Source organism: Sinohyriopsis cumingii, unplaced genomic scaffold (assembly GCF_028554795.1).
Source record: "Sinohyriopsis cumingii isolate HCF-2022 unplaced genomic scaffold, ASM2855479v2 utg004279l, whole genome shotgun sequence".
Taxonomy (NCBI): domain Eukaryota; kingdom Metazoa; phylum Mollusca; class Bivalvia; order Unionida; family Unionidae; genus Sinohyriopsis; species Sinohyriopsis cumingii.
In genome coordinates this window covers 16,254-40,614 of record NW_028316710.1, presented here as the reverse complement: position 1 = coordinate 40,614, position 24,361 = coordinate 16,254, and the positions used below count along the sequence as shown (strand labels likewise).

The following is a 24,361-nucleotide window of genomic DNA, read 5'->3' as shown; positions in this document are numbered from 1 at the left end:
TTGGGGACAGCCCTCGTCGGGGACGTACCAAACAGGCGCTCAAACAGCAGTACTTCGTTGTCGGGAGTCACCTCTTGCGGGGCACGTCCGATGCTTCGATGGTAAGATTGGTTGTACGCTTGCACCAGGTGCGGTAAGATGTCGATGTATTTCAGAGTGTGGTGATGCGTAAAATATTTCCACATGCGTTCTTTCAAAGTGCGTTGAAAACGTTCCACGATGCTGGCTTTGGTTTCGGGATTCTCGGTGGTAAAAAATTGAATGTCACGTTTCTTTAATTCTTTTTGGAAAGCTTGGTTCAGAAATTAGGTGCCTTTGTCCGTTTCCCATCGAAGAGGGTGACGACCGCTTTGTTTCAACACTCGTTGCAGGGCTCGCACTAACTCGCTGCTGGATTTGGAAGTTAAGGGTACGACCCAGGCAAATTTGGAAAAGACGTCGATGACACAAAACAAATATTTGTAGCCACGATTGTAGCTGGCCAAATGAGAGACATCGGCTAAATCGGCTTGCCATTGATGATCAATGCCTTCCACTCGGGTGCGACTTCTGGCGAACTTGCGTCGAATGGGTTTGTGTAAAGTGTAGGTAGCTTGTTCTTGTAACCATCGTTGCACTTGAGGTAAACGGAGACTTTTCAGTCGAGTTTTGGGAGCACGATACAATTTTTGAACTCCTGCGTAACCTGCAGGATGGGAGGGATCGTAGTAAATGCTGGCTAAGACTTTTTCCATTTTTTGTGTTTGTGTGTTAATAAGGCACCCACTCTTGGAAGATGCTACTCTTCTTCTCTTGGGGTATTTTTTTGGATTGTAATGCTTTGCGTGTGCGACCGGCAATAGGTGTCGAGGAGGAGGAGGATGTGGGAACAGGGGATATCGGTTCTTGTTTCACTTCTGTCTTCACTTCTGTCTTCACTTTCTTTTTCTCTTGTGATGAAGAAGGGGTGGTCATCATCTTTTTAATCCATCCAATTCTGGAGGTAGGTGGTGTTGTTAACTTGCGTACGTTTTCTGGTGGAGTTTGAAACCCTTCTTCTTCTTCTTCTCCTTTTTCTGTCTTGGTCATTGGTACTGGTACTGGTAATGGTACTGGTGATGTTGCTGGACTTTTCATCAAGGTCTTAAAATCTTTCAGAGTGGGTAGAGGTGTTTCGTCTAAAGCTTTCTGGTGAAAGAGTTGCAGTCGTTGCAAGAGTTGACCGTACTTTTCCGATTTTTCTGTTTCGGACAAATCTTGGCGATCCATCAAGGACTGCAATTCGTGTTGTAACTGGGACATCTCGCTCAAATGGGGATTGGGAGGTAAATGCGGGGTGCGTTGTTCTTACCAACGATGGTATTCCATCCATCGTTTGTAAGGTACTAAACCCAGTTTTCGTGCTTCCATGGGGATGTCAGGGGTCGATTCTGAGATCTTGGGACTTCCGAGGGTCTTTTTATCTTGCTCCCACCAGTCCTCCCAACATGGTTCCCAAGACTCCTTTCAGTAAGGGACCTAACAAGAGGGGTAAAATGCCTCCACGTTGGACCAACATCTTCTTCTTTTGACGAATGGGAATTTTCTTTTGAACCATTTGGCGAAGAACGTGACTATGTTTGCCTAAGCATTGTTTCTGGTGTTTGGACAAAGGGATCGTGCCTTTCAAGACGTTCAAACAACATTCGCACACGGTATCGATGACCTCTTTGGAGGCCGATTGAATGAGTTTTTTTCGTAGAGGTGGAGAAGCTTTGGACAGCACAGATAACATGTCCCCATGTTTGACTAAACGAGGAGGCAGTCCTTTTCTTTTCTTTCCTTGGGGATGTTTAGAAGAGGGATGTTTTCTGGAGGGTGACATCTTTGAGTCTTCAGGAGCACCAAAAATACTGATACCCCGACTTGGTCACAGGCCTTTTTTATACTGGAACGCGTCGCCACTGATTGTCTTTACGTCGTATCAGTTTGAGGACAGGCATGACACGTCGTCCAGGGGTACGCAACGGACTAAATCGAGCCAGTTCTTGCTTGGACAAATCCAGTAAACTTTGTAACATGCCCGGTCTTTCATGGACTTTGATTTTGGGAGAAGGTACTTTGTGAGCAGCAGCCACTGCCACTAAATTGGAGGGTCCTGCCACTGGGGAAGTTCTTTTTGGGGTCATCAACGGAGAAGTTCTTGGTGTGATCAACGTCTCCAAGTACTCTTCAGTTCTTGGTGTCATCAACGGAGAAGTGGATGAACGTGAAGCTGCTGGAGACGCAGTCACCGCCGTGGCAGGTCGTGGTTTGCGAGTGTAAGGTTGCGTCCTGGCCGAAGTGCCTCTCTTGCGACTAGTTTTCTTCTGTGGACTTTTCTTTTTCTGGGGACTTTTTCTCTGTTTCTTTTTCTGGGGGCTTCTTTTCTTTTTCCGGGGTGGTGTCTGGTCAGAGGAGGGTCCCGCCACTGGAGAAGTTCTCCTTGGGGACCTGGTCTTTTTCTTCTTCTTGGGGCTTCGTTTGACTTTTTTCTTGGGGAGAAGTTTGGGGGCATTAGGATCCCACCTTAAGAGAGAGCGAATGATGACCCCTCCTAGAGTACCGCTCCCTCCAGGTTTCAAAATGATTTGTTTTTTGGTTTGAGTGTCGATGCGGGGATCAGCCAGTTGGGTCAAAGCGACTTTGTTTCGATCAAAAAAGCGTTTGGTTTGATGAGGAATCTGAATGATCCCTTGTAGTAATCGACGTGCCGTCACCGTGAACCATCGTAAGACTTCTTTGAGACTAGCTTCTAAAACACGAGCTCGTGTTTGTGGATTTTTTCTCGACTGATGCCATACAAGGCACGAATCAATTTGACGGGAAGATGTGATTGAAGGGACGTCATGTTGACACTGTGTGAGACAGACGAAAAGGGTCTGAGGTTTTTATAGATTTTTTTGGTGCGGTTAAGTCGAGGACGAAGACGTGTACAGGACAGGCCCTCTGTCTTGACCCCAGTGGTGAAACAAGTGGGTACGAAATCGCAAATCATCGGGGGTCGTAGGTTTCAAATCGACGAGTAAATAGGCGTGTGGCGTTTGAGTGGCATCGTCGTACGCCTGAGTCAGCCAAGGCGTTCCTAACTGTTTGGATAAGACTTGCACTTGCGATTTATCTCGAGGGCTTTTAAACAAGACCACGTAAAGCGCATTGAGACTAATGGTGCGATGGGCTTTACTTTGTTGAAACAAATTTTGGGTGATGTAAACGACACTGGCATTACGGTGATGCCCTTTGCGCGTAAACCACAGTTTAATTTCTTCTTCGTCTTCTCCTAACATGTCGTCGAAAATGACCAAATGGGTTTGACGGGAGTCAAAGACGATGCCGTCGTCTTCTTTAGGAATGCCTTCCACAAACACGATGGAATCGCCTTGACTTTCTCGCAAGAGGCTGTACGCCGATTGCCACTCTTTGTAACACCACACGATCCGCTGAGGTGGTCGATCGATCAAATGATGTTTATGTTCGATTAAACGTTTGACAAATTCGGTTTTGCCTGAACCGCTAGGTCCAGCAATGAGCATGTTAAAGGGATGGCGAAGATACAAAGCCTCCCAAGTGGCACGATCTAAGTGTTCGTCGATGACTTTGACAGTGGAGGAAGAGGGAGCAGAGACAGCAGAGGTAGCCATAGTGTCAGAAATGTCACTTGTGACACGAAAACAAACAAGACAAGAGTTTATATACCTTTTTCAGAACACGTTTATTGAATGTTTTAAACATGAATACAAAAGACAAAAATACATAAAAGCCAAAGGCTTAAGTACAAGGATAAAAGGCACATGATAACCATTAACGTGGAATAAACACAAGTGTCTGTACAACATGTTTTGGGTAAAGTTCTGACCAGTTCTATAGTAGGGGGTAAGGTCACACAAGTGTCCTCCCGAAAGGGTCTTTCAGGCCTGTCCACGACGGTCCTGTCCTGGGTGACGGGTTCTTCTGGCACCGTCACTAACACAGGTTGAAAAGTAACTTTTTTCCTTGAACAACTCTCGTGCATACTGGGCCACTTCTTGGGTCCAAGCCTCAAAATCTCATTCTTTCCAGGCACGGACATCTGTCCAATGGGGGTGTAAGTCACACGCTACACACACATCGTCATACACCTCTTGGGTAGCTAAAAGTTGACGAATCTTTTTTTCCTGTAGAGGTCGAGAAGTATCCAGATGAAACCGTAAGGCTTTGAGCAAAAGGAGTTTTTCGTGACCATTTAAGGCCATGGGGGTGTGGTAAGTACTGATCGTAAAGAGTCCACAAAGAATCGGCTGGTAAACGAAATCCCAGAAAACAAGTCACTAAGACACACACTATGTGTCGACCCAAATTGAATGGATACAGCCCTTGTAATAATCGATGGTAATGATCCACGGTTTGAATATGGTCATTGAGTTCCTTCCACGGAATCTGTTGGATTACATGTGATAAAAGTCGTGGCATGGCAGCCTGTTTTTATAGTCTCTTTGTTTCGAAAAGAATACACGTACTTTCTAGCCAGAGATCTTCGTTTTCCAGCGGGGAATTTAAATGTTGCATACTGTAACCGAAACGTCAGAGATCGTTTAGAAGTTTCCTCTTCCGCTAAGTAGATTCCACGTAAAATATGTCGGTAATCCTTTACCTTGTCTTCTTCAATGTATTGCTGTAGGTGAATCTCGAAGTAACCTAAATAATCAACACGTGGATCATCGGGGTCATGGAAGTATTGAACAAGGTCTGACCACTGAAACAATTTCTGACGAATCAGCTCTCTTATACCATTCAGGTACCAGTGGTTAAAGATCTGGTGACGTAACGGATGCAACTGTTCTTTACGTTTGACTTGTATTTTGACCAGCTCTCGGTAAATGCGTTCTCTCAACTCCACAGGTAAAGCACGAATGTTCTCTAGCAAAGTATCCATGAATAGGTCATACTAAATCCTCTTTTGTCTGACACAAGAAATGTACTGTTTGCACAGACATAGTTTTAATTCATTGTCGAATCGAAATCGTTTAGTCACTAATTTACACATTACAATTCGTTCAGAAGTTTCCTCTTTCACTAAGTTGACATTGTGTAAAAGATGTCGGTAATTCGTTAACTCTTCCTCTGGAATTCGATGCAGTACGTTTACATTGTAGAAGATAGAATCATCAATAGCAAACCAATCCTTTTTAAAACCAGGGGGTTGTTGACCAATGTCTGTCCAATGGAACACTTTCAACTGAATCAGTCCTTTTATAGCATTCAGGTACCAGTGGTTCAAACACCGGTGACGTAACGGATGCAATTGTTCTTTACGTTTGACTTGTATTTTGACCAGCTCTCGATAAATGAGTTCTCTCAACTCCACAGGCAAAGCACGAATGTTCTCGTATAAAGTATCCATGAACAGATTATGGTAAGTTACTTCAGTGTCTCGGTCCCACTAAGGGTAAGTAATGACAATTCGGTGACCATCGAGCATGTTCTACGTAGGCCGAATCTTGCGGTTCCCAGTGGCGAAGTGACACACCGCAACTGAAGCACTTGACTTTATCTCCTTCGCCCAAGTAGAACAATCCGGCTCTGGCTAATTCTTCGGGGGTCGGTCCTCCCAGATACTTAGACCATTTTCCTTTGAACGATTGAAGACGATTTTCAACGTCGCAGTATTCCGACAAACGCACAGGAAACGAATATTCGTCTTTCACAGGTTCGTTTCGATGAGGGTTGGGTGACATGAACAGGAGTTTGCTCAGGGCTGGATGACATCCGTAGGGGGGTAAACGTGAAGGTCGACATTCCCCTTTAAAACGAAACCCAGTAAAATGTCCAAGAGGACGAGTGGCATCGCTTTCGCATCCCTCAGGTTTAACACGCACAGCATCACTTTCCATGATAGGGGTAGTGAGAACAAAGTTCCCATGATGCTTTACAGCATCGCTAAGGTCACAACGTACAGCATCGTACCCATCGCAAGGCTCACAATCGCACTCGTCTGCAAACTCTGTTACGCAATTACAATGGTAACCACATGGACAATCGCAGTTTCCTTCCGGACATTTTCCGTCGCAATGCCTGGGTCTTATCCATCCAGTATTAGTCACACTAGAGGAAGATACAACTTTTTTACAATCCCCAAACTGGAACGATGTCTCATTCAAAGTATTCATCTTGTTCGCTCGGTCTTGGTAGTCACAATGAACTATCGATCTTGCCTAGAGTTCCTTTTTATATACAGACCAATACCGACGTGTCCATACGGTAAAGTGAAATGATCGGGAAGTCTCACTCGATTCTGGTACACGATTTGATAGATTTTTTCCAAAGGTCGACTGACGATGTGGTGAGTGGGTAAACGTACAATCTTGTTCGGTTGGTGAGTGGTCACTTTAAAGTTTCCATCCTCTCCCGATTGCAAGGCTTCTTTCAATACCCAAAAGTTCACCACACGACTGGTACGATAATTCAGAATCAATCCTTTCACTTTACACGTCGTGTGCACTTCTCCTTGTGGGTCCTGGTATTCGTAGCCGTAATTTTTGGGACCACCACTGACGAAACTTAGAATCTTGTCGTCGGGATGCTCGTCTGCCCAGGATACTAAACGGTCTCCCTCGATGTCAGGGTGCTGTTGACTCGGGTGATGGATGTAAATGCAACTGTCCGTGTCAAAGTACAGGACGCGTTCCCCTAACAGTTCTAAAGCTTCGTACAATTTTAAGCGAGCATGAGCTGTCACGTAAGCCGCAATGATGACATTTCCAAAAGGGTCGTCTTGTACAAAGTCCAGATCTTCTTCGTAATTGACCAAGATCAAACCCTCGCGAACGACGTCCACGTGTTTCATGTATTTGGTTTTGTCGTGAATCATCTGGAAGTAGCGGGAAGGTTCTGTCAAATATTCCGTCTTGGGTAAACACGGACGTTGTGCCATTTTACCCCACAAGCAATTTAACATCACTTTGGCAAACGATCGCCTGCCTTCGTTTTTCTCGATGTGGTCTAAAGAGATGCCTTCTTGTTCATAGTATTTCTCTTTGAATTTTATTTGGTCTTCGGGAGTGTGACACCAGGAAGGATAGCCGCTGGCTTCTTGCTTCAGTTTCAAAAAGGCATCCACGTAGTCGGCGAAAATGCCTTTCTGACTGGGTTGACCCTTGTGGTATTGTTGTGTCTTGGGAAAGTGACAAATTTCGTACACTTCTAACAGTTGGTATCCCATGTCCAGAGCTTTGAACAATTCTACGCTGACCCAGGTTTCCGTCAAGGCCCGTTCTTCCTGGGTGTGCTGACAAGGTTGGTCTTGGTTGCACGTTTCGGCACAAGTACGACACAAAGGAAACATCAGTTTGCCTTGGCAATGGTGAGGTAAGACGGGATGGTATAGGTTCGTGGGAGGCAAAACTTTGCACTTGATCAAGCCTTCGTATTGTCGAATGTTTTTCAGGTCGATGTATTCCGTCAACAACTGTGGGTGCCCTGCAGGAAAGCGACAATATTTGCACACGTAGGGATACATCGAACACACGTCCAAGTATTTGATTTCTTCTCCTTTCTCTTCGTCGGCTTGGTACAGCAAACAGGTGGCATTGGTTCTTCCTCCGTACAAACTATCCCTCGGGTTCAGCGGGTCCATGAACTGGTAACTTTCCACGAGGTGTTTAAATTCGGGATCGGTTTTCATACGGTGATCGTACTCGTGTTCCCACATTTCCACCACTTGGTATCCTTCCTGTTCTAAATTTAGGCGTCGTTGACAAGTAGCCTGGTACAAGTCTTCCATGGTTTGTTGTAAAAACTGATTTTTAGTGCCACGGTCAGGGTAACAGACGGGACATCCGTGAAATAAAGAACCGTTAAACTCGTACACGATCTTGGGGTTTTCTAAGTCCCAGCCATCGACCGAATGCGTTCCGATGGTCTTTTCGCCTCCTCCGTTGCGGGCATGCTGAATCCATTTGTCTTCCTTTTCGCACAAGTAATGTAACCAACGTAGGGCTTTGACCGAGTATTGACGTTTGACAAAGTGGATCGTTTGAGGACTGATGACAGCCACGGTCTTTTCAGGCATGAATCGTTGTCGATATACTAAGGAACACGCTTTGGCAATGGTGCAAGCTTCTTTCAAAGGATCGACCCCTCCGTGTTCCATGAACAGTTCTCGAAATTTTCCACAGCAACGTCGTAAAATGTCCACGTCGGAACGACAATACTTTAACATTTCTTCCTGAAAGTCGAAAGGGTCGAAGGCGTGAGCCTGGTACCAAGGGTAGATAGCTTCTCGTTGTTCGGTACGCATGTTGTCGGGGTCGTAATAGTGAGCCTCAGGTAAATGGGGTAGAAAGGCGTGTTGATTGGCTTCCGTATTGAAAAAGTGTGGAAAGTACCCTTTAGCCATTTCTGTCATTCCAAACGTTTTAGGCATTCGGCTCAAAGGCATGTCCAAGTAACTCATCGAATCTTTAAACTGTACTTGTCCCACTTGCATGAAAATGACTTTGGCTCCGTTCAAAGTCACTTTAGGACGCACAGTGCCTTGTTCCGTATAGTACCTCAAAAGAAACTGTCCATCGTATCCGGAGAAATTGTGAGCCATCACCGTGGCATGACGATGACAATCTCCGTAACGTTCGATGTCCTCTTGGCTCCACGTCTTGTCGATGGGGTCTAAAACCCATTTAGCAAAATCGGCTAACGTGTTCGGTCCCCGAAAGATTTTTTCACGCCCTCCGGGAATCTTGCTGCAGTGAGGGCAATGACTGAAGATAGGTTCTTGAATGCACTTCTCGCACGCTCGATGAGCCACGCAGAAATTAGGAATGTGAATGCCGGTCTCTTGCATGCATTCGAAATCAAAAAAGATGAAATTGCCTTTCTTCTTGTGACCGTCCTCTTTCTCTGGTGGAGGTTGGTATTTTTGCACGTAGCATTGGTGTTCCAAGTCCACGATGTGGTGACAAATGTGACATTTTTTCTTTCCTGAACATACGTGTGCCTTGACATTATTGGTACATAGGCCTTGTCCACACGTAGGGCACAATCTCAGCAGTTGACAAGCACATTTCTGCTGTGAACCTTGCGTCTTCAAATGTTGTTGGTAACAGGTAGGGCCGACAAACGTGCGCAGACAAGTTGAACAAGGCACTGGTTTTTCGCTCAGACAGGGTGAAGAGGCCAAACATCCTGAGCATTTCAATCCGCAATGTTTGTGTTGCTCTCGATTATTATAACCATGGTCACCGTATCCCAGGAATGAAGTGATACTGGTAATGGTATCGAAATGGTTATCGTGATAATAGACATGAATGTATTTTCCGTCCTTAAAGTCTTTCCCTCGAAATAACAGAGACCCACGCATTTCTTGAGGGTACACTTTCAAGGTGTATCGTGGAGCTAGGACATCTTGCAATTTTTGCATTTCAGGAATGCCATAATGTTTGTCTTTGGGCAAGTCGGCTTGTTGCAACAGGAGTTCTGCTTCGTTTCGTTGTTTGGCTCGGTCCGATTGTCGAATAGTTTTCCAGGCTCTTTTCCATTCTGTCCTGTCGTTCTTGTTGGCATAGGTTCGTCCCACCACGATGGCTCGGGCTAAACACATCTGGTCTTGAGGGTTGTGAATTTAGACGAGGCTACGCTTAATGCTGCGAAGCTCGTTCACCAATAACATCTTTTTGCGTCCAGTCCCTTGAGGATGAGAGACGTGGGTCATGTCCAGTGTGGCTTTTCCATCGGTGATGTCAAACTGGTCATTAGATTGTTGCACGTGTTGAATTTTGTCCATGACTTTGGAAGTGGTCAATTCTGCAGGGGTGCTAAACTCGATCCAAACAGGGGATTTCAAACCGTCGTGTTGTATGGACAGTCTCGAGCGATCGTCTTCTTTGGGTTGACATTGTCGCTTGAGTGTGGTGAGCAAAGAATCCCACACCCCAGTGATGAACCCTTCTGCTTTCTCTAACGGTACTTCGGCCTTGAAATCTTTAAACTTCAACGTGTATTTGTAAGCCGTGGTTCTAAATTTTCTAGAGGAGCGCTTTTCCCTCTCTCGAATGGAATAGTATTTTTCAGGGTTGACTAAGGGTGGCGAACTTGGTTTAGAGGGTTTGAATTCTGGTTCACTCATGTCCTCTTCAAAATCACTGGCATGAATTTGTGCCAAGACTTCAGCCCTGGTACGAGGCGATAGATCACGTTTCTGCCTCTTACTTTCTTCTTCTTCTTTCTTCTCGAATGAATAGGATCGTTTCATCTTGAGTAAAAAACGTCAAATGACTCAAGTTTAAACACCATGGACTAATTTATAGTCATGGCAGACCAGCGTATATAAAAGGGTGTGTGTCTTGTCCTTTCACTATTCATTTCACTCTCTAACCGAGTACAACGATGGAAGAGACTAGCCAAATCGAACGTTTCATCAGAGCTTTGCGAGGGGTCATTAGAAAATTCTCTTCAGACCAGCCGACGGACTACTCTCCTTCCTTTCGAGATAAAAGTCAAGATACTTGTTATATCTGTCAGAAGAAAGGGCATTGGTCTTCAGAGTGTCCAGATCGTCAAAAAAGATAAAAAGGGGCTAGAAAAGACAAAAGTCAAGATACCTGTTATTATTGTCATGAAAAAGGACATTGGTCTCCAGATTGCCCAAAAAAGAAACAAGAGGAGTCAGAAGAAAACAGGGATTCTTCAGAAGAAGAGAGGGATTCTTCAGAAGAAGAGAGGGATTCTTCAGAGGAAGAAAGCAGACAGGTGAAGAAAAAGAAAGAGGAGAAGAAAAGAAGAAGGGAAGAAAGTGAAGAGGAAGAGGAGGAAAAGACTGTGACGGTGAAGAAATTGAAAAAACAGAGAGACTAAACCAGGAGACAGAAGAAGTCTATGAACTTTTTAAAGTGTTCTGTTGTGAATTGTGAATTGGATTGCAACTATGGATAAAAGAATAAATTAATTATATAAGGTAAGTGTCTTTGAGTTATGATTTTAAAATAAGAAGCTACACTCACGCACTCATATAAACGTACTATAGGGGTAAAATGTTTTTTTTTTTTTTTGTTTTGTTTTTGAGTTATTGGCAATTGAAATTGTATTTCTTTTCGAGAGACGTGGGTGGCCCTGAAAAGGGCCTTTGGTTTTTTTGGTGTAGGGGTGAGTTTAAGCAATCAACTTTAACTGCCTTAAGCCTTTGCCACCGCCAAGGCCTACTTCTGGACTGCGTAATGTTGATGATGATGATGATTTGGTTGAAATCACTAAGAGTGGTAAGACAGGCTTAGTCACAGGGTTGACGTGTTTAGCTCGGGAAGGTCGTATTCTCTTCGGTCGTGATAAAGAAGTCTGATACATTTGTTTCAGACTTCTTAACTCCGCTAAAATGTCTAACAGTATCGTGACCGTTTGATTTTCACCCTCTTGTTTCTTTGCTGCTACTTCTTCTTCTTCTTGTTTTTTTCTTACCTCTTCTTCTTGCTGCTGTTGCTGTTGCTGCTGTAAAAGAAAAGCTTGTTCCGCTTCCTTTTGTCGTTGTATAAATTTCTCCAATTCTTCTTTCTGTCTCTGTCTAAAATTCTCCACTTGCGGTAATGAAGAAGGTGACGAAGGTTCCGGAACAAATTCTTGCGAGGTAAGAAAATCCACAAAATCCCAATTTACCTCTTCTGAAAGTAAGTCCGAGTTCCCTTGGGCGGTCTCCACTGCTGGTGCACCCCAATGGATCGTTTTCTGAGTTTCCGTCATGTTGAATCACTGTCGCATAGATTGACTGCACACAGGCGCTAGCGAATCTATATAGACCACGTGACGTCACAGACTGCTCTCTTCGGATTGGATGCGGACTGACTGAATTTTGTCACGCGTGTTCGGATTGGTGAATGAACTCAATCCGTTTCAATCCTTCCTCTACCTATAAATAAGCGCAGTTCACTGCACTGATTCACCTGTTCTCGTCGCCTCCAGATGTGGACTACAGTTGAATCATCCACCCTTGTGTCTTCAATGATGTTTAGGACGGACATGCTCATGTATGTCCGGTCCAAGTGGACTGTTGTTGATAGGACAGATACTAGTCTATGGATGAGAAGAGTTTACATAGAAAGACAAGGATGTCTCAAGAGGGTACTTGTGTATGGACCTGCAGATAGAAGGAGTTTAAGAAGAAGAAGATGTGACAGATGCCATCTATGTTAATATTAATATTAACATAAACCCAAAGGCCCTTTTCAGGGCCACCCACATTTCTCGAAAAGAGAATGACTTTCGATTGCCTACCCCATTTTTTTAAAAAAAATTTTTATTTTTTTAAAAAAAAATCCCATGTTCAATTTCCCTTGACGCTATACAGTCCCACCCTGTTTAAATTCCTTTTGACGCTATACAGTCCCCTTTTTCTCCATGTTAAATTCCCTTGAGGCTATATGGTCCCACAATTTTTCTCCATGTTAAATTCCCTTGAGGCTATATGGTCCCACGATTTTTCTCCATGTTAAATTTCCATTGAGGTTATAGTGTCCCACGATTTTTCTCCATGTTAAATTTCCATTGAGGCTATAGTGTCCCGGGGGGGTGGTCTGTAACGTTAATTCCCATTGAGGCTACGGTATCCCCTTTCACTACTCCTGTCATTGTATTATGCACGAACTATGTGAGTACCTACCGTTACATAGTAATGAATATCAATTATTTTGCATCCAATGAGAAAAGACGGCGGTACAGGAGGTACATGAAGCTTGTAACCGTCCCAGACATCGGTATCCCCTGCAGGTATATGCGGCCGTTTTATTGCATACAGCACATTTCTTACTGTTCTGGTTTTACGTCGCGCATGATAGTGTACTTGCTGAAATATACATACAAGATATTATTGAGTCATCTAAAGTTTCAATGGGAATATGACAATTATAACACCATAAATTAGAGAGCAAAACAAAATTTGTTGGTCGTATTTGTGATACACACTCAGGTTGATATCTGATGTATATTTAAAACATAAAAGATAATACATTATTATTAATGTTTGTCTCTGAAGAAAATGGACTTCGGTAGAAGTTTATAATTTACGTGATTTCACAAGCTGCAACAGTTTCTTAACTTTCTTCCAAAGTCTCTTTTTTAAATGATTAATGCTAATGTAGGAAAAAGTCTGCAAAACGCTGACATAGCGCAACATCGGTATAGTATGCCACTTAGTTATTCAAAGATATCATCAAGTCTCTCTCTCTCTCTCTCTCTCTCTCACACACACACACACACACACACACACACACACACATTGGTACTAAGAAAGACAAGTTACCAACCATGACAAGCTGTGCCTTCGAGCATTCCATCTGCCGGTTGCTGAGGTTAGTAATTTCCGCCCTGAACTTGATGGCTTCCCCAGGCACGTACCCCAGACGATCGGTAGTAATATTGGCTCTGATTGGCCCGCTCTTGCAACATAGGCAGCATAACGTTTTCTCGTCTGCAATTGTCCCTCCGTTCTGAAAATTGCAGATTCAAACTTAAACCCGTGTCGTTTTCTTGTACAATTCACATAGATATTGAGGCATTTATATTCCGCGATAGAAACCGCTTTTTGAGGTTTGTTTATGACGTTCTGTACCATTATATCAAATTTCAACAATGAATACATGTATTGTTGTATGAAAATGTCTGCTAATTTTCAAGCTATTTTTAGTTTTCAATAACCATCAATGTACTCTGGAAGCGACAATATTTTGATAGACAAGTAGTCGTCTGTCTCACATTTTTATGATGCTTCGTTTGTTCATTACGGAACATATATTATGAACAGATTTATCTGTCCCAACTTATATAATTTAGCGTCAACTTAATTTTTATACTGAGCGAAGCTGGTGTTCTTATGTGTATAACACATTCACATTTTGTGTTATTTACATTTCATCTGTGTAAAGCTTCTTCGCTCGTGAAAAAAGCAATAGAGTATGCTTGAAGAGCCCTCTAATAAGACGTGCTTGACACAGCCAAAACAATTATCAACCATACAGGATGATATACAAAGCCTAGAATGTCTCGCCAAATAATGTAAACAGGAAACTTTCAAAGAGAATGCCCAGAAAAATGTGCTTGAGGGAGTACTGGAGACTGAACGTGGTGTAATCTGAAAGAAACTGTCATAACATTAAATAGTTAGGATTCTCACTGAAGCACGCTAGAATCTCACTCCAACACGTGTTGGTACAAACTGCATAAATTAGCCGAGAGCAAATTGGGAGGTGAAGCAGATCACTTCGTAGTGTTATGCAATTTAATATATAGCTCAAAACGTGATCAACTTATGATGACCCTCTCTAAACTTTTAATTAAAGAAGAGGCCGATTTTGTGTTGGGTCGGGGTCGGGTTAAACATTAGAACTTATTAAATGTGTAAATGTTAAATATAACAGGAGTTCTGTACCTAGATAAATTCTTCGTATCTACTTACAGCAACGTTTGGCAGCTTATTTAAGTCCAACAGTGATATAACAGTGAAAGGACCCATCGTCACAAGATCGAAGGCCCACGGTTTGTCAACCGTCACTACCACGGCGTAACGCACGCGTCCGATCACGGCCTCGTACGAGGACGGAATGTTTAGTGGAAGCTGAAATTTGAACGGGTAGTTGTAGACACCTTGCGGCAAAATAATATCCCCCGAGTGATCAGCCTCTGAAATATGAAGACATATATATATATATATATATATATATATATATATATATAATTTTATTATCATTATTATTAGTATTATTGTTATTATTATTATTATTATTAAGTAATTGTGAAGTTAGAATGAAGTAGTTAATTTTTGCTCAGTCAGAAAAAGTCCAACATTAAATGTGAGACCTTAAAATGAAACTGAAACATAACTGCAGAGTAATTAATGTGCCTGTCTTTAGCAACACGCGTTCAATAATTCGCTGTCATTTAGTCAATCAACAATTATCAGCTTAAAGAATAGGTGTTCAAATGGTGCTGAACAAACACAATATTTTAATATGCTTTTCGACCCATACTTACTTAAAAATTGCATTGCTAACATTATTATTAATTAGACTTTACCCTCTTATTGTTACAAAATTGCTCAATATCAAAAAGGGACTCTCTCTCTCTCTCTCTCTCTCTCTCTCTCTCTCTGTCTCTCTCAGGTGGGTGTCGCTTGAAGGTTTACGTTTTTGAACCAAATGTACGGTTGTGTTAAAATAGCTTTCATGGTTGCTATATACGACTGTAGTCGTCCCATTCTTTGTTTTTCTTCTCTCTGTCCATCTTACATTAGCATCACCGGAAAAGGTCAATCTTATCTCTAAAAAAAAAACGCACAATAAATAATATGATATGATGTCTTTAAAATAAAACAAATGTAGATGATGATATCAACTGTTACCTTACAAAGGAAGATCTCCTTAGATTACATTTTGGAATTTTGTTGAACTGCAATTATTAAATTTCAAAGCTGAACATTGTACCAAAAAAAAAACAGAGTTTCAGAGTACTTTATTGACGCAAGAAAATGCGTTGTTCTTGTCGTCAAAAAAAACAAACTATTGTGACAAACAAAGACATTATTACATAAATCAATGCGCATCGTTATTATACAAAAAACACGATATATATATATATATATATATATATATATATATATATATATATATATATATATATATATATATATATATATATGGGGCGGTTCGTAATCTAACATAAAGTTTATATCACACCAATCCAGTCATCAATACCCAAAAGTGATGGTAAACATAGATTAAATCAGGCCATTTCACAGACTTGAAATGACAAAAACGAAGGTATTTTAATATGTAGCCTTTTGGGTCGCTTAATCTGTTTATGTAAGAAAGGTTGTTTTGGCATGAGACAGACAGACAGACAGATTGCCTAACGAACTATCTTCGCAATCTCTTTTAGACATATATCTGATTAAAGAAATGGGGCAGCCAATATTAATTACTCTATGGATATGTTTATTTTCTGGATGGAGAGAATATATAGAATACTATGGAAATAATACATTGAATCATAATACACATGGAGACAATACATTGAATCCTTGCATCCATGAATATAATGCATTGAATCGTAATACCCATAGAAATAATGCATTGAATCGTAATACCCATAGAAATAATGCATTGAATCGTAATACCCATGGAAATAATACATTGAATCATAATACTCATAATATGCATTTAATCCAAATGCCCATGAGAGAAGCAATTGAATCCATATACCCATGGAGAGAATTCATTGAATCTATATACCCATGGAGAGAATTCATTGAATCCTTATACCCATGGAGAGAATTCATTGAATCCTTAAACCCATGGAGAGAATTCATTAAATCCTTATACCCATGGAGAGAATTCATTGAATCCATATACCCATGGAGAGAATTCATTGAATCCTTAAACCCATGGAGAGAATTCATTGAATCCTTATACCCATGGAGAGAATTCATTGAATCCATATACCCATGGAGAGAATTCATTGAATCCTTATACCCATGGAGAGAATTCATTGAATCCTTAAACCCATGGAGAGAATTCATTGAATCTATATACCCATGGAGAGAATTCATTGAATCTATATACCCATGGAGAGAATTCATTAAATCCTTATACCCATGGAGAGAATTCATTGAATCCATATACCCATGGAGAGAATTCATTGAATCCATATACCCATGGAGAGAATTCATTGAATCCATATACCCATGGAGAGAATTCATCGAATCCTTATACCCATGGAGAGAATTCATCGAATCCTTATACCCATGGAGAAAATTCATTGAATCCTTATACCCATGGAGAGAATTCATTAAATCCTTATACCCATGGAGAGAAGAGATTGAATCCATATAACCATCGAGAGAAGAGACTGAATCCATATAACCATGGAAATAATACAATGAATCCTAAAACCCACGGAAATTATACACTGAATCCTGATATTGATGATATACATTTATTGTTATTTATCCAATTGTTTGTCTTAATATTTGCCCTTGTTTTCTCCTAAGTTTGTTAACGAAAAACGCAGTAACTTTGTTACCTCTCATTTTCAGCGATTCCGCGACTGTAAGTTGCACGTTCCCATCCACAATCTGCCCGGGGTAGAACACCCTGCTGGCATTGTTAAAAATGATGACTACGCTGTCTTTCCCCATATCTGCCCGATAGTCAGACTCGATCTCGTAACCAGCTCTTCAATCAGATCATTGAAATATGAGCATCTATTAAAGATGAAAAACTTCAAAAAGATGATTTTTATTGATCATTATGGCCTACCCAATATAGGTTCGTCTGTTTCTCCGACACAATGCATTGTTTAGTCGCAATTCTATTTGTAGAAATGACAAAACTGCTTTTTAATATTGACGAAGAAACATACGATGTATAGTTTATATCTTTCTAACTCCAATACTAATTGTATAATTTGAATATATTGAGAAGGGTTAGCATTTAACGACAGACTACTCTCTGCGTCAAGCGGGATCATGGTCACTACTGACCGCACAGATTTCTGTTTTTTATACTACTGGTATGTATGTTTATATTGTGTTTTGACTGGTCTATTTTAGAAAATTACTTTGATAGATAGATAGATAGATAACACATGTACAATTATATATGCACAAATATATCAATACAAACTGATATTTTTGTATACATACATAGAACTGCATAGCAATATACACGATACCAGATATTTAACAAAAGGTACATTTTCAGATGTTGTTTGCAGTGTTTCCTAATAAATGTATACGAATAGTGGCGCTATTTGATAATAGTGGTAGATTTTTTGTTGTTAAAATGTTCTTTCCTTACAGTTTAAAGTTGAGCAATAGTGATTAAAAATGTATTATATATATTTAATAGCAATATGCTGAAATGTATCAGTGCGAGAAAAATGATATCGCCACAGTGGCGATATTACTTTTGGAACTACTTTTTCTCCATTTTGGAAATATATCTACTCGTGTGCATGTTATTTAAACCCGTATTGCCAGGTGTATGACTATTTCATTCTCATTCTTCTTCTGCTCATTCGCTCTTACTCTTTTCATCCCAGGACGTAGAGATCTTAAATTGTATCAGCAATAGACCCTCTAACATACACGCATGCAGTCGCCGTGGTGCCATCACGAAATACCTAAAACCCAACTCCAAACAGCAAATGTTGACTTCTATTACTTTTCTATGACTTGTTTTCTATTGGAATAACGGAAACTCACAGTGACTGAACCTGTATGACCTGCTGCGATGTGTTACCCATACAGTATACATGTACTAACACTGTACGGCAACGGGTACACATTTTATAGACGCAAAAGCTCGTGATTATATAGCAATACAGTTTATTACGCAGCAGTTTTAACACTCATAACAACTGTGTTTGAAAACAATGGGTAGATCGTGCGTTTATAATTGATGATTGCAAACCAAAATCAGGGGACAATCTGCTACCGATGTAGACTACAAACTTGCCAATGTCACACAAAAATTATGTTTGAATATAGAAACATACAAAATAAAGAACGAAAATCTTTGCAAGTACGTTCACAATCATTAAAATGTGTTGTTCAAATAGATTTACGCTCTGAATTCTGTCAGTAGATTTACGCTCTGAATTCTGTCAGTCGCAGCCGCTGTGTGATGTCTCTACATTGGGCCTACCCCACCCCCAACAGTATAAATCACCGCTGGGATGTTTCTACATTGGGCCTACCCCACTCCAAGCAATATCAACCACCGCTTTGTGATGTTTCTACATGTGGGCCTACCCCACGCCAAGCAATATCAATCACCGCTGTGATGTTTCTAAATTAGACCTAACCCACCCCCAACAGTATCGATCATAAATTGTGTTAGGGAAAATAAAAACTCTTTCTTTTGTATGAAAACAGTCGTTATTTTTACAAAATACTCAATCTAATGCGATGGGGCGGTGGTTCTTTCAGAGGTTTACCGGGTTTTTCCTCCACCATTTATACAAGCCGCCATGTATAACAAATCCCTATATTGTGCCGAAAATGGCGTTAAACCCTATAAAACCAACAAAAACAACAATCTGATAGGTAAATTTTGCAAAACATCTCAACCCAAAATTATTCCAAACTTTATAATCTCTTTTTATCGATGTAGTAACTGCATTGACGCAGAATAGATATGAGTCGACGGATTTCGCTTTCAAAAATATATAATAAAAAGATAATCTGCGTTTTTGGATAAGATATACGTAAATATGTCACGAGTGAAGTGGAAACATTGTATTGTCATGAGTGGCGACAAGGAAGCCATTCATGATAATGAAATGTTTCCACTTCATTTGTAATAATGCAATGTCTCCGCCCCACTCGTTATTTTACAATATTTCCTCTTCCCTCGTGAAAATGAAAGATGTCCTTATATCTGCTCAAAATACGTAGCTGTCTTCTCTATAACAACCGGGGGAGGGGAGTGTTAGGGATAAATAAAACTGACATACGTAAAACGTAAACAATAACCTGTTATGAAATATGTCCCGATATATTTTATGAACGAAGTACAATGGTGAGGAAAGATAAGTACGGGTAATACGTTTGCATAACACATTTACGTAGCTTTATAATTAGAGTTAAGTATATGCTAGCTAAATAAACTTAAACAAACTTTGAGATATAGTGTTTATGGTTTAGAGGATTTAGCCCATACCTGTAAACACTAACTGCGGTGTACAGCCATCACTTTACAGTCAATGATTCGGAGTGCTGCCGCGCGTTAAGGCCTAAATACGACACACATCATGCAAAATGTTTAGCATTGAGGTCACAATACATTTTGACTCATACCGACTTTGTATACCAAAGTTGTGGCGGTGGCCACAACAACCACATTATACAAGTTAAATACAAACATGAGTAATTGCCACTTATAGAATATTAAGGATTATAGCTTTTGTATTTACAATTGAAAGAAGATAAAAGACTATGTATATCACGACTCGTTGGTTTTGCTAGGTATTATAATGTCATTGTTATGTATGATTTGTTTTGGCTACTGAATACATTTTGATTATGGTTAGGAGCTCCTTAATTATGTAATGGTATGCAGAATAAACGAGAAAAATAATATATGCAAGTTCGAGTATATTGGCATGGAGAAAAATCTGTGAGATAAATATATTTTGTTCATTCAGTATCAGTCCCCACTGAAGTCCATGCATTGAATGACATAACTTGCTAGGATAAATATCAATTTAACAATTTTCACTTCTTATCGAGACAGAAATAGTTACATCACATTCGGTGATGTATCGCATTCGATCGATTGATCGACGTTAGGCATTCGACCGACACCAGTAGTGAATGGGGCACTTTAGTCTCAATGGGAATTAGCATTAAAAACACCCCTGGGTCACTTTAGCCTCAATGGGAAATTTAACATTACGAAAACACCTGGGTCACTTTAGCCTCAAGGGGAATTTAACATGGGAAAATTTTTTGGGTCTGTTGAGCCTCAATGGGAATTTAACATGGGAAAAAATGTTGGGTCTGTTGAGCCTCAAGGGGAATTGAACATGGAAAATAATCTTGGGTCTGTTGAGCCTCAAGGGAAATTGAACATAGGGAATAAATCGTGGGACTGTCTAGGGACAAGGGGAATTGAACAGAGGATTTTTTTAAAAATTAAAAAAAAATGGGGTAGGCAATTGAAAGTCTATCTCTTTTCGAGAGATGTGGGTGGCCCTGAAAAGGGCCTTTGGGTTTATATATGCCCTTAATATAAAGGGCATCTGTGACTTCTTCTTGTCCTTAGGCTTCGTCTCACTGTAGGACCGTATATCAGGACTCTTTTGAGGCATCCTTGCCTCTCTACGTAAATCCTACGTATCCATAGGTTGCTGGGGGTCCTATGGACAACTGTCCATTCGGATCGGACATACATCGGTATGTCCGTCCTGAACATCACTGTTGACACAAGGGTGGAAGATTCAACGTCAGTCCACATGCTGCGGCGACGAGAACAGGTAAATCAATGCAGTGAACTGCGCTTATTTATAGGTAGAGGAAGGATTGAAACGGATTGAGTTCATTGACCAATCCAAACACGCGTTACAAAATTCAGTCAGCTCGCATCCAAACCGAAGACAACAGTCTGTGACGTCACGTGGTCTATATAGATTCGCTAGCGCCTGTGTGCAGTCAATCTATGCGACAGTGATTCAACATGACGGAAACTCAGAAAACGATCCATTTGGGTGCACCAGCAGTGGAAACCACCCAAGTGAACCCGGACTTACTTTCAGAAGAGGTAAATTGGGATTTTGTGGATTTTCTTACCTCGCAAGAATTTGTTCCGGAACCTTCGTCACCTTCTTCATTACCGCAAGTGGAGAATTTTAGACAGAGACAGAAAGAAGAATTGGAGAAATTTATACAACGACAAAAGGAAGCGGAACAAGCTTTTCTTTTACAGCAACAACAGCAAGAAGAGGTAAGAAAAAAACAAGAAGAAGAAGCAGCAAAGAAACAAGAGAGTGAAAATCAAACGGTCACGGTACTGTTAGACATTTTAGCGGAGTTAAGAAGTCTGAAACAAATGTATCAGACTTCTTTATCACGACCGAAGAGAATACGACCTTCCCGAGCTAAACACGCCAACCCTGTGACTAAGCTTACCGTACCACCCTTAGTGATTTCAACCAAATCATCATCATCAGAAGTAGGCCTCGGCCGTGGCAAAGGCTTAAGGCAGTTAAAGTTGATTGCTTAAACTCACCCCTACACCAAAAACCAAAGGCCCTTTTCAGGGCCACCCACTTCTCTCGAAAAGAGATAGACTTTCAATTGCCAATAACTGAAAAAAAAACCCACAAAAAAAAAACCATTTCATCCCTATAGTACGTGTATATGAGTGCGTGAGTGTAGCTTCTTATTTAAAATCAAAACTCAAAGACACTTACCTTTTTATACCTAATTTATTCTTTGATAAATAGTTACAATCCAATTCACAATTCACAACAGAGCACTTTAAAAAGTACATTCACTTCTTCTGTCTCACTGTTTAGTCTCTCTGTTTTTTAAATTTCTTCACCGTCAGTCTTTTCCTCACTTTCTTCCCTTCTTCTTTTCTTCTCCTGTTTCTTTTTCTTTACCTGGCTGCTTTCTTCCTCTGAAGAATCCCTCTCTTCTTCTGAAGAATCCCTCTCATCTTCTGACTCCTCTTGTTTCTTTTTTGGGCAATCTGGAGACCAATGTCCTTTTTCTTGACAATAATAACAACAGGTATCTTGACTTTTGTCTCTTTTCACCCCTGTTATTCTTTTTTGACGGTCTGGACACTCTGAAGACCAATGCCCTTTCTTCTGAAAGATATAGCAAGTATCTTCACTTTTATCTCGAAAAGAAGGAGAGTAGTCCGAAGGCTGGTCTGAAGAAAATTTTCTAATGACCCCTCTCAAAGCTCTGATGAAACGTTCGATTTGGCTAGTTTCTTCCATCGTTGTGCTCGGTTAGAGAGTGAAATGAATAGTGAAAGGACAAGACACACACCCTTTTATATACGCTGGTCTGCCATGACTATAAATTAGTCCATGCTGTTTAAATTTTAGTCATTTGACGTTTTTCACTCAAGATGAAACGATCCAATTCATTTGAGAAGAAAGAAGAAAGTAAGAGGCAGAAACGTGATCTATCGCCTCGTACCAGAGCTGAAGTCTTGGCACAAATTCATGCCAGTGATTTTGAAGAGGACATGAGTGAACCAGAATCCGAACCCTCTAAACCAAGTTCACCACCCTTAGTTAACCCTGAAAAGTACTATTTCATTCGAGAGACAGAAAAGCGCTCCTCTAGAAAATTTAGAACCACGGCTTACAAATACACGGTGAAGTTTAAAGATTTCAAGGCCGAAGTACCGTTAGAGAAAGCAGAAGGATTCGTCACCGGGGTGTGGGATTCTTTACTCACCACACTCAAGCGACAATGTCAACCCAAAGAAGACGATCGCTTGAGACTTTCCATACAACACAACGGTTTGAAATCCCCTGTTTGGATCGAGTTTAGCAGCCCTGCAGAATTGACCACTTCCAAAGTCATGGACAAGATTCAACACGTGCAACAATCCAATGACCAGTTTGACATCACCGATGGAAAAGCCACATTGGACATGACCCACGTTTATCCTCCTCAAAGGACTGGACGCAGAAAGATCTTATTGGTGAACGACCTTCGCAGCACGAAAAAGAGTCTCGTCCGAATTAACAACCCACAAGACCAGATGTGTTTAGCCAGGGCTATCGTGGTGGGACGAACTTATGCCAACAAGAATGACACGGCAGAATGGAAAAGAGCCTGGAAAACTATTCGACAATCGGACCGAGCCAAACAACGAAGTGAAGCAGAACTCCTGTTGCAACAAGCCGGCCTATCCAAAGACACACCCTGTGGCATTCCTGAAATGCAAAAATTGCAAGATGTCCTAGCTCCACGCTACACCTTGAAAGTGTACCCTCAAGAAATGCGTGGGCCTCTGTTGTTTCGAGGGAAAGACTTTAAGGATGGAAAATACATTCATGTCTATTATCACGATGACCATTTCGATACCATTACCAGTATCACCGCATTCCTGGGATATGCTTATTACTGTGAGAAATGTGACCATGGCTATAACAATCAAGAACAACACAAACATTGTGGATCGAAATGCTCAGGATGTTTGGCCTCTCCACCCTGTCTGAACGAACGGCAAGAACCAGTGCATTGTTCTGCTTGTCTGCGCACGTTTGTCAGCCCTACCTGTTACCAACAACATCTGAAGACGCAAGGTTCACAGCAGAAATGTACTTGTCAACTCCTGAGATTGTGCCCTACGTGTAGAAAAGGCATACGTACCAACAGTACCAAGGCACACGTATGTTCAGGAAAGAAAAAATGTCACATTTGTCACCACATCGCGGACTTGGAACACCAATGCTACGTGCAAAAATACCAACCCCAACCAGAGAAAGAGGATGGTCACAAGAAGAAAGGCAATTTCATCTTTTTCGATTTCGAACGCATGCAAGAGACCGGCATTCACATTCCTAATTTCTGCGTGGCTCATCGAGCGTGCGAGAAGTGCATTCAAGAACCTATTTTCAGTCATTGCCCTCAATGCAGCAAGATTCCCGGAGGAAAAAAATCTTTCGGGGACCGAACACGCTAGCCGATTTTGCCCAATGGGTCTTAGACTCCATCGACAAGACGTGGAGGCAAGAGGACATCGAACGTTACGGAGATTATTATCGTCATGCCATTGTGATGGCTCACAATTTCTCCGGATACGATGGACAGTTTCTTTTGAGATACTATACGGAACAAGGCACCGAGCGTCCTAAAGTCACTTTAAATGGAGCCAAAATC

At 41.2% G+C, this 24,361-nt stretch overlaps 1 protein-coding gene and 1 pseudogene across 4 annotated transcripts in view; one reads left to right on the top strand and one right to left on the bottom strand.

Annotated features, from left to right (window-relative positions):
- LOC149769226 (arrestin domain-containing protein 3-like) overlaps positions 1-24,361 on the bottom strand; it is a 52,332-nt gene that overhangs the window by 12,240 nt on the left and 15,731 nt on the right. Inside the window, exons 1-6 of one of the 4 annotated variants that reach the window (XM_089949947.1) lie at positions 19,671-19,829; positions 17,029-17,209; positions 15,134-15,268; positions 14,408-14,631; positions 13,260-13,442; positions 12,617-12,799 (exon numbers count right to left, since the gene is read on the bottom strand). In XM_089949947.1, the coding sequence (XP_089806073.1) occupies positions 12,617-12,799; positions 13,260-13,442; positions 14,408-14,631; positions 15,134-15,268; positions 17,029-17,143 (840 nt within the window). In that variant the 5' untranslated portion in view covers positions 17,144-17,209; positions 19,671-19,829. Of the gene's footprint in view, positions 1-12,616; positions 12,800-13,259; positions 13,443-14,407; positions 14,632-15,133; positions 15,269-17,028; positions 17,210-19,670; positions 19,830-24,361 lie in introns of those variants that run through there. The other 3 variants (XM_089949949.1, XM_089949948.1, XM_089949950.1) reach the window with 3 other exon arrangements.
- On the top strand, positions 15,753-17,022 carry LOC149769227 (uncharacterized; annotated as a pseudogene).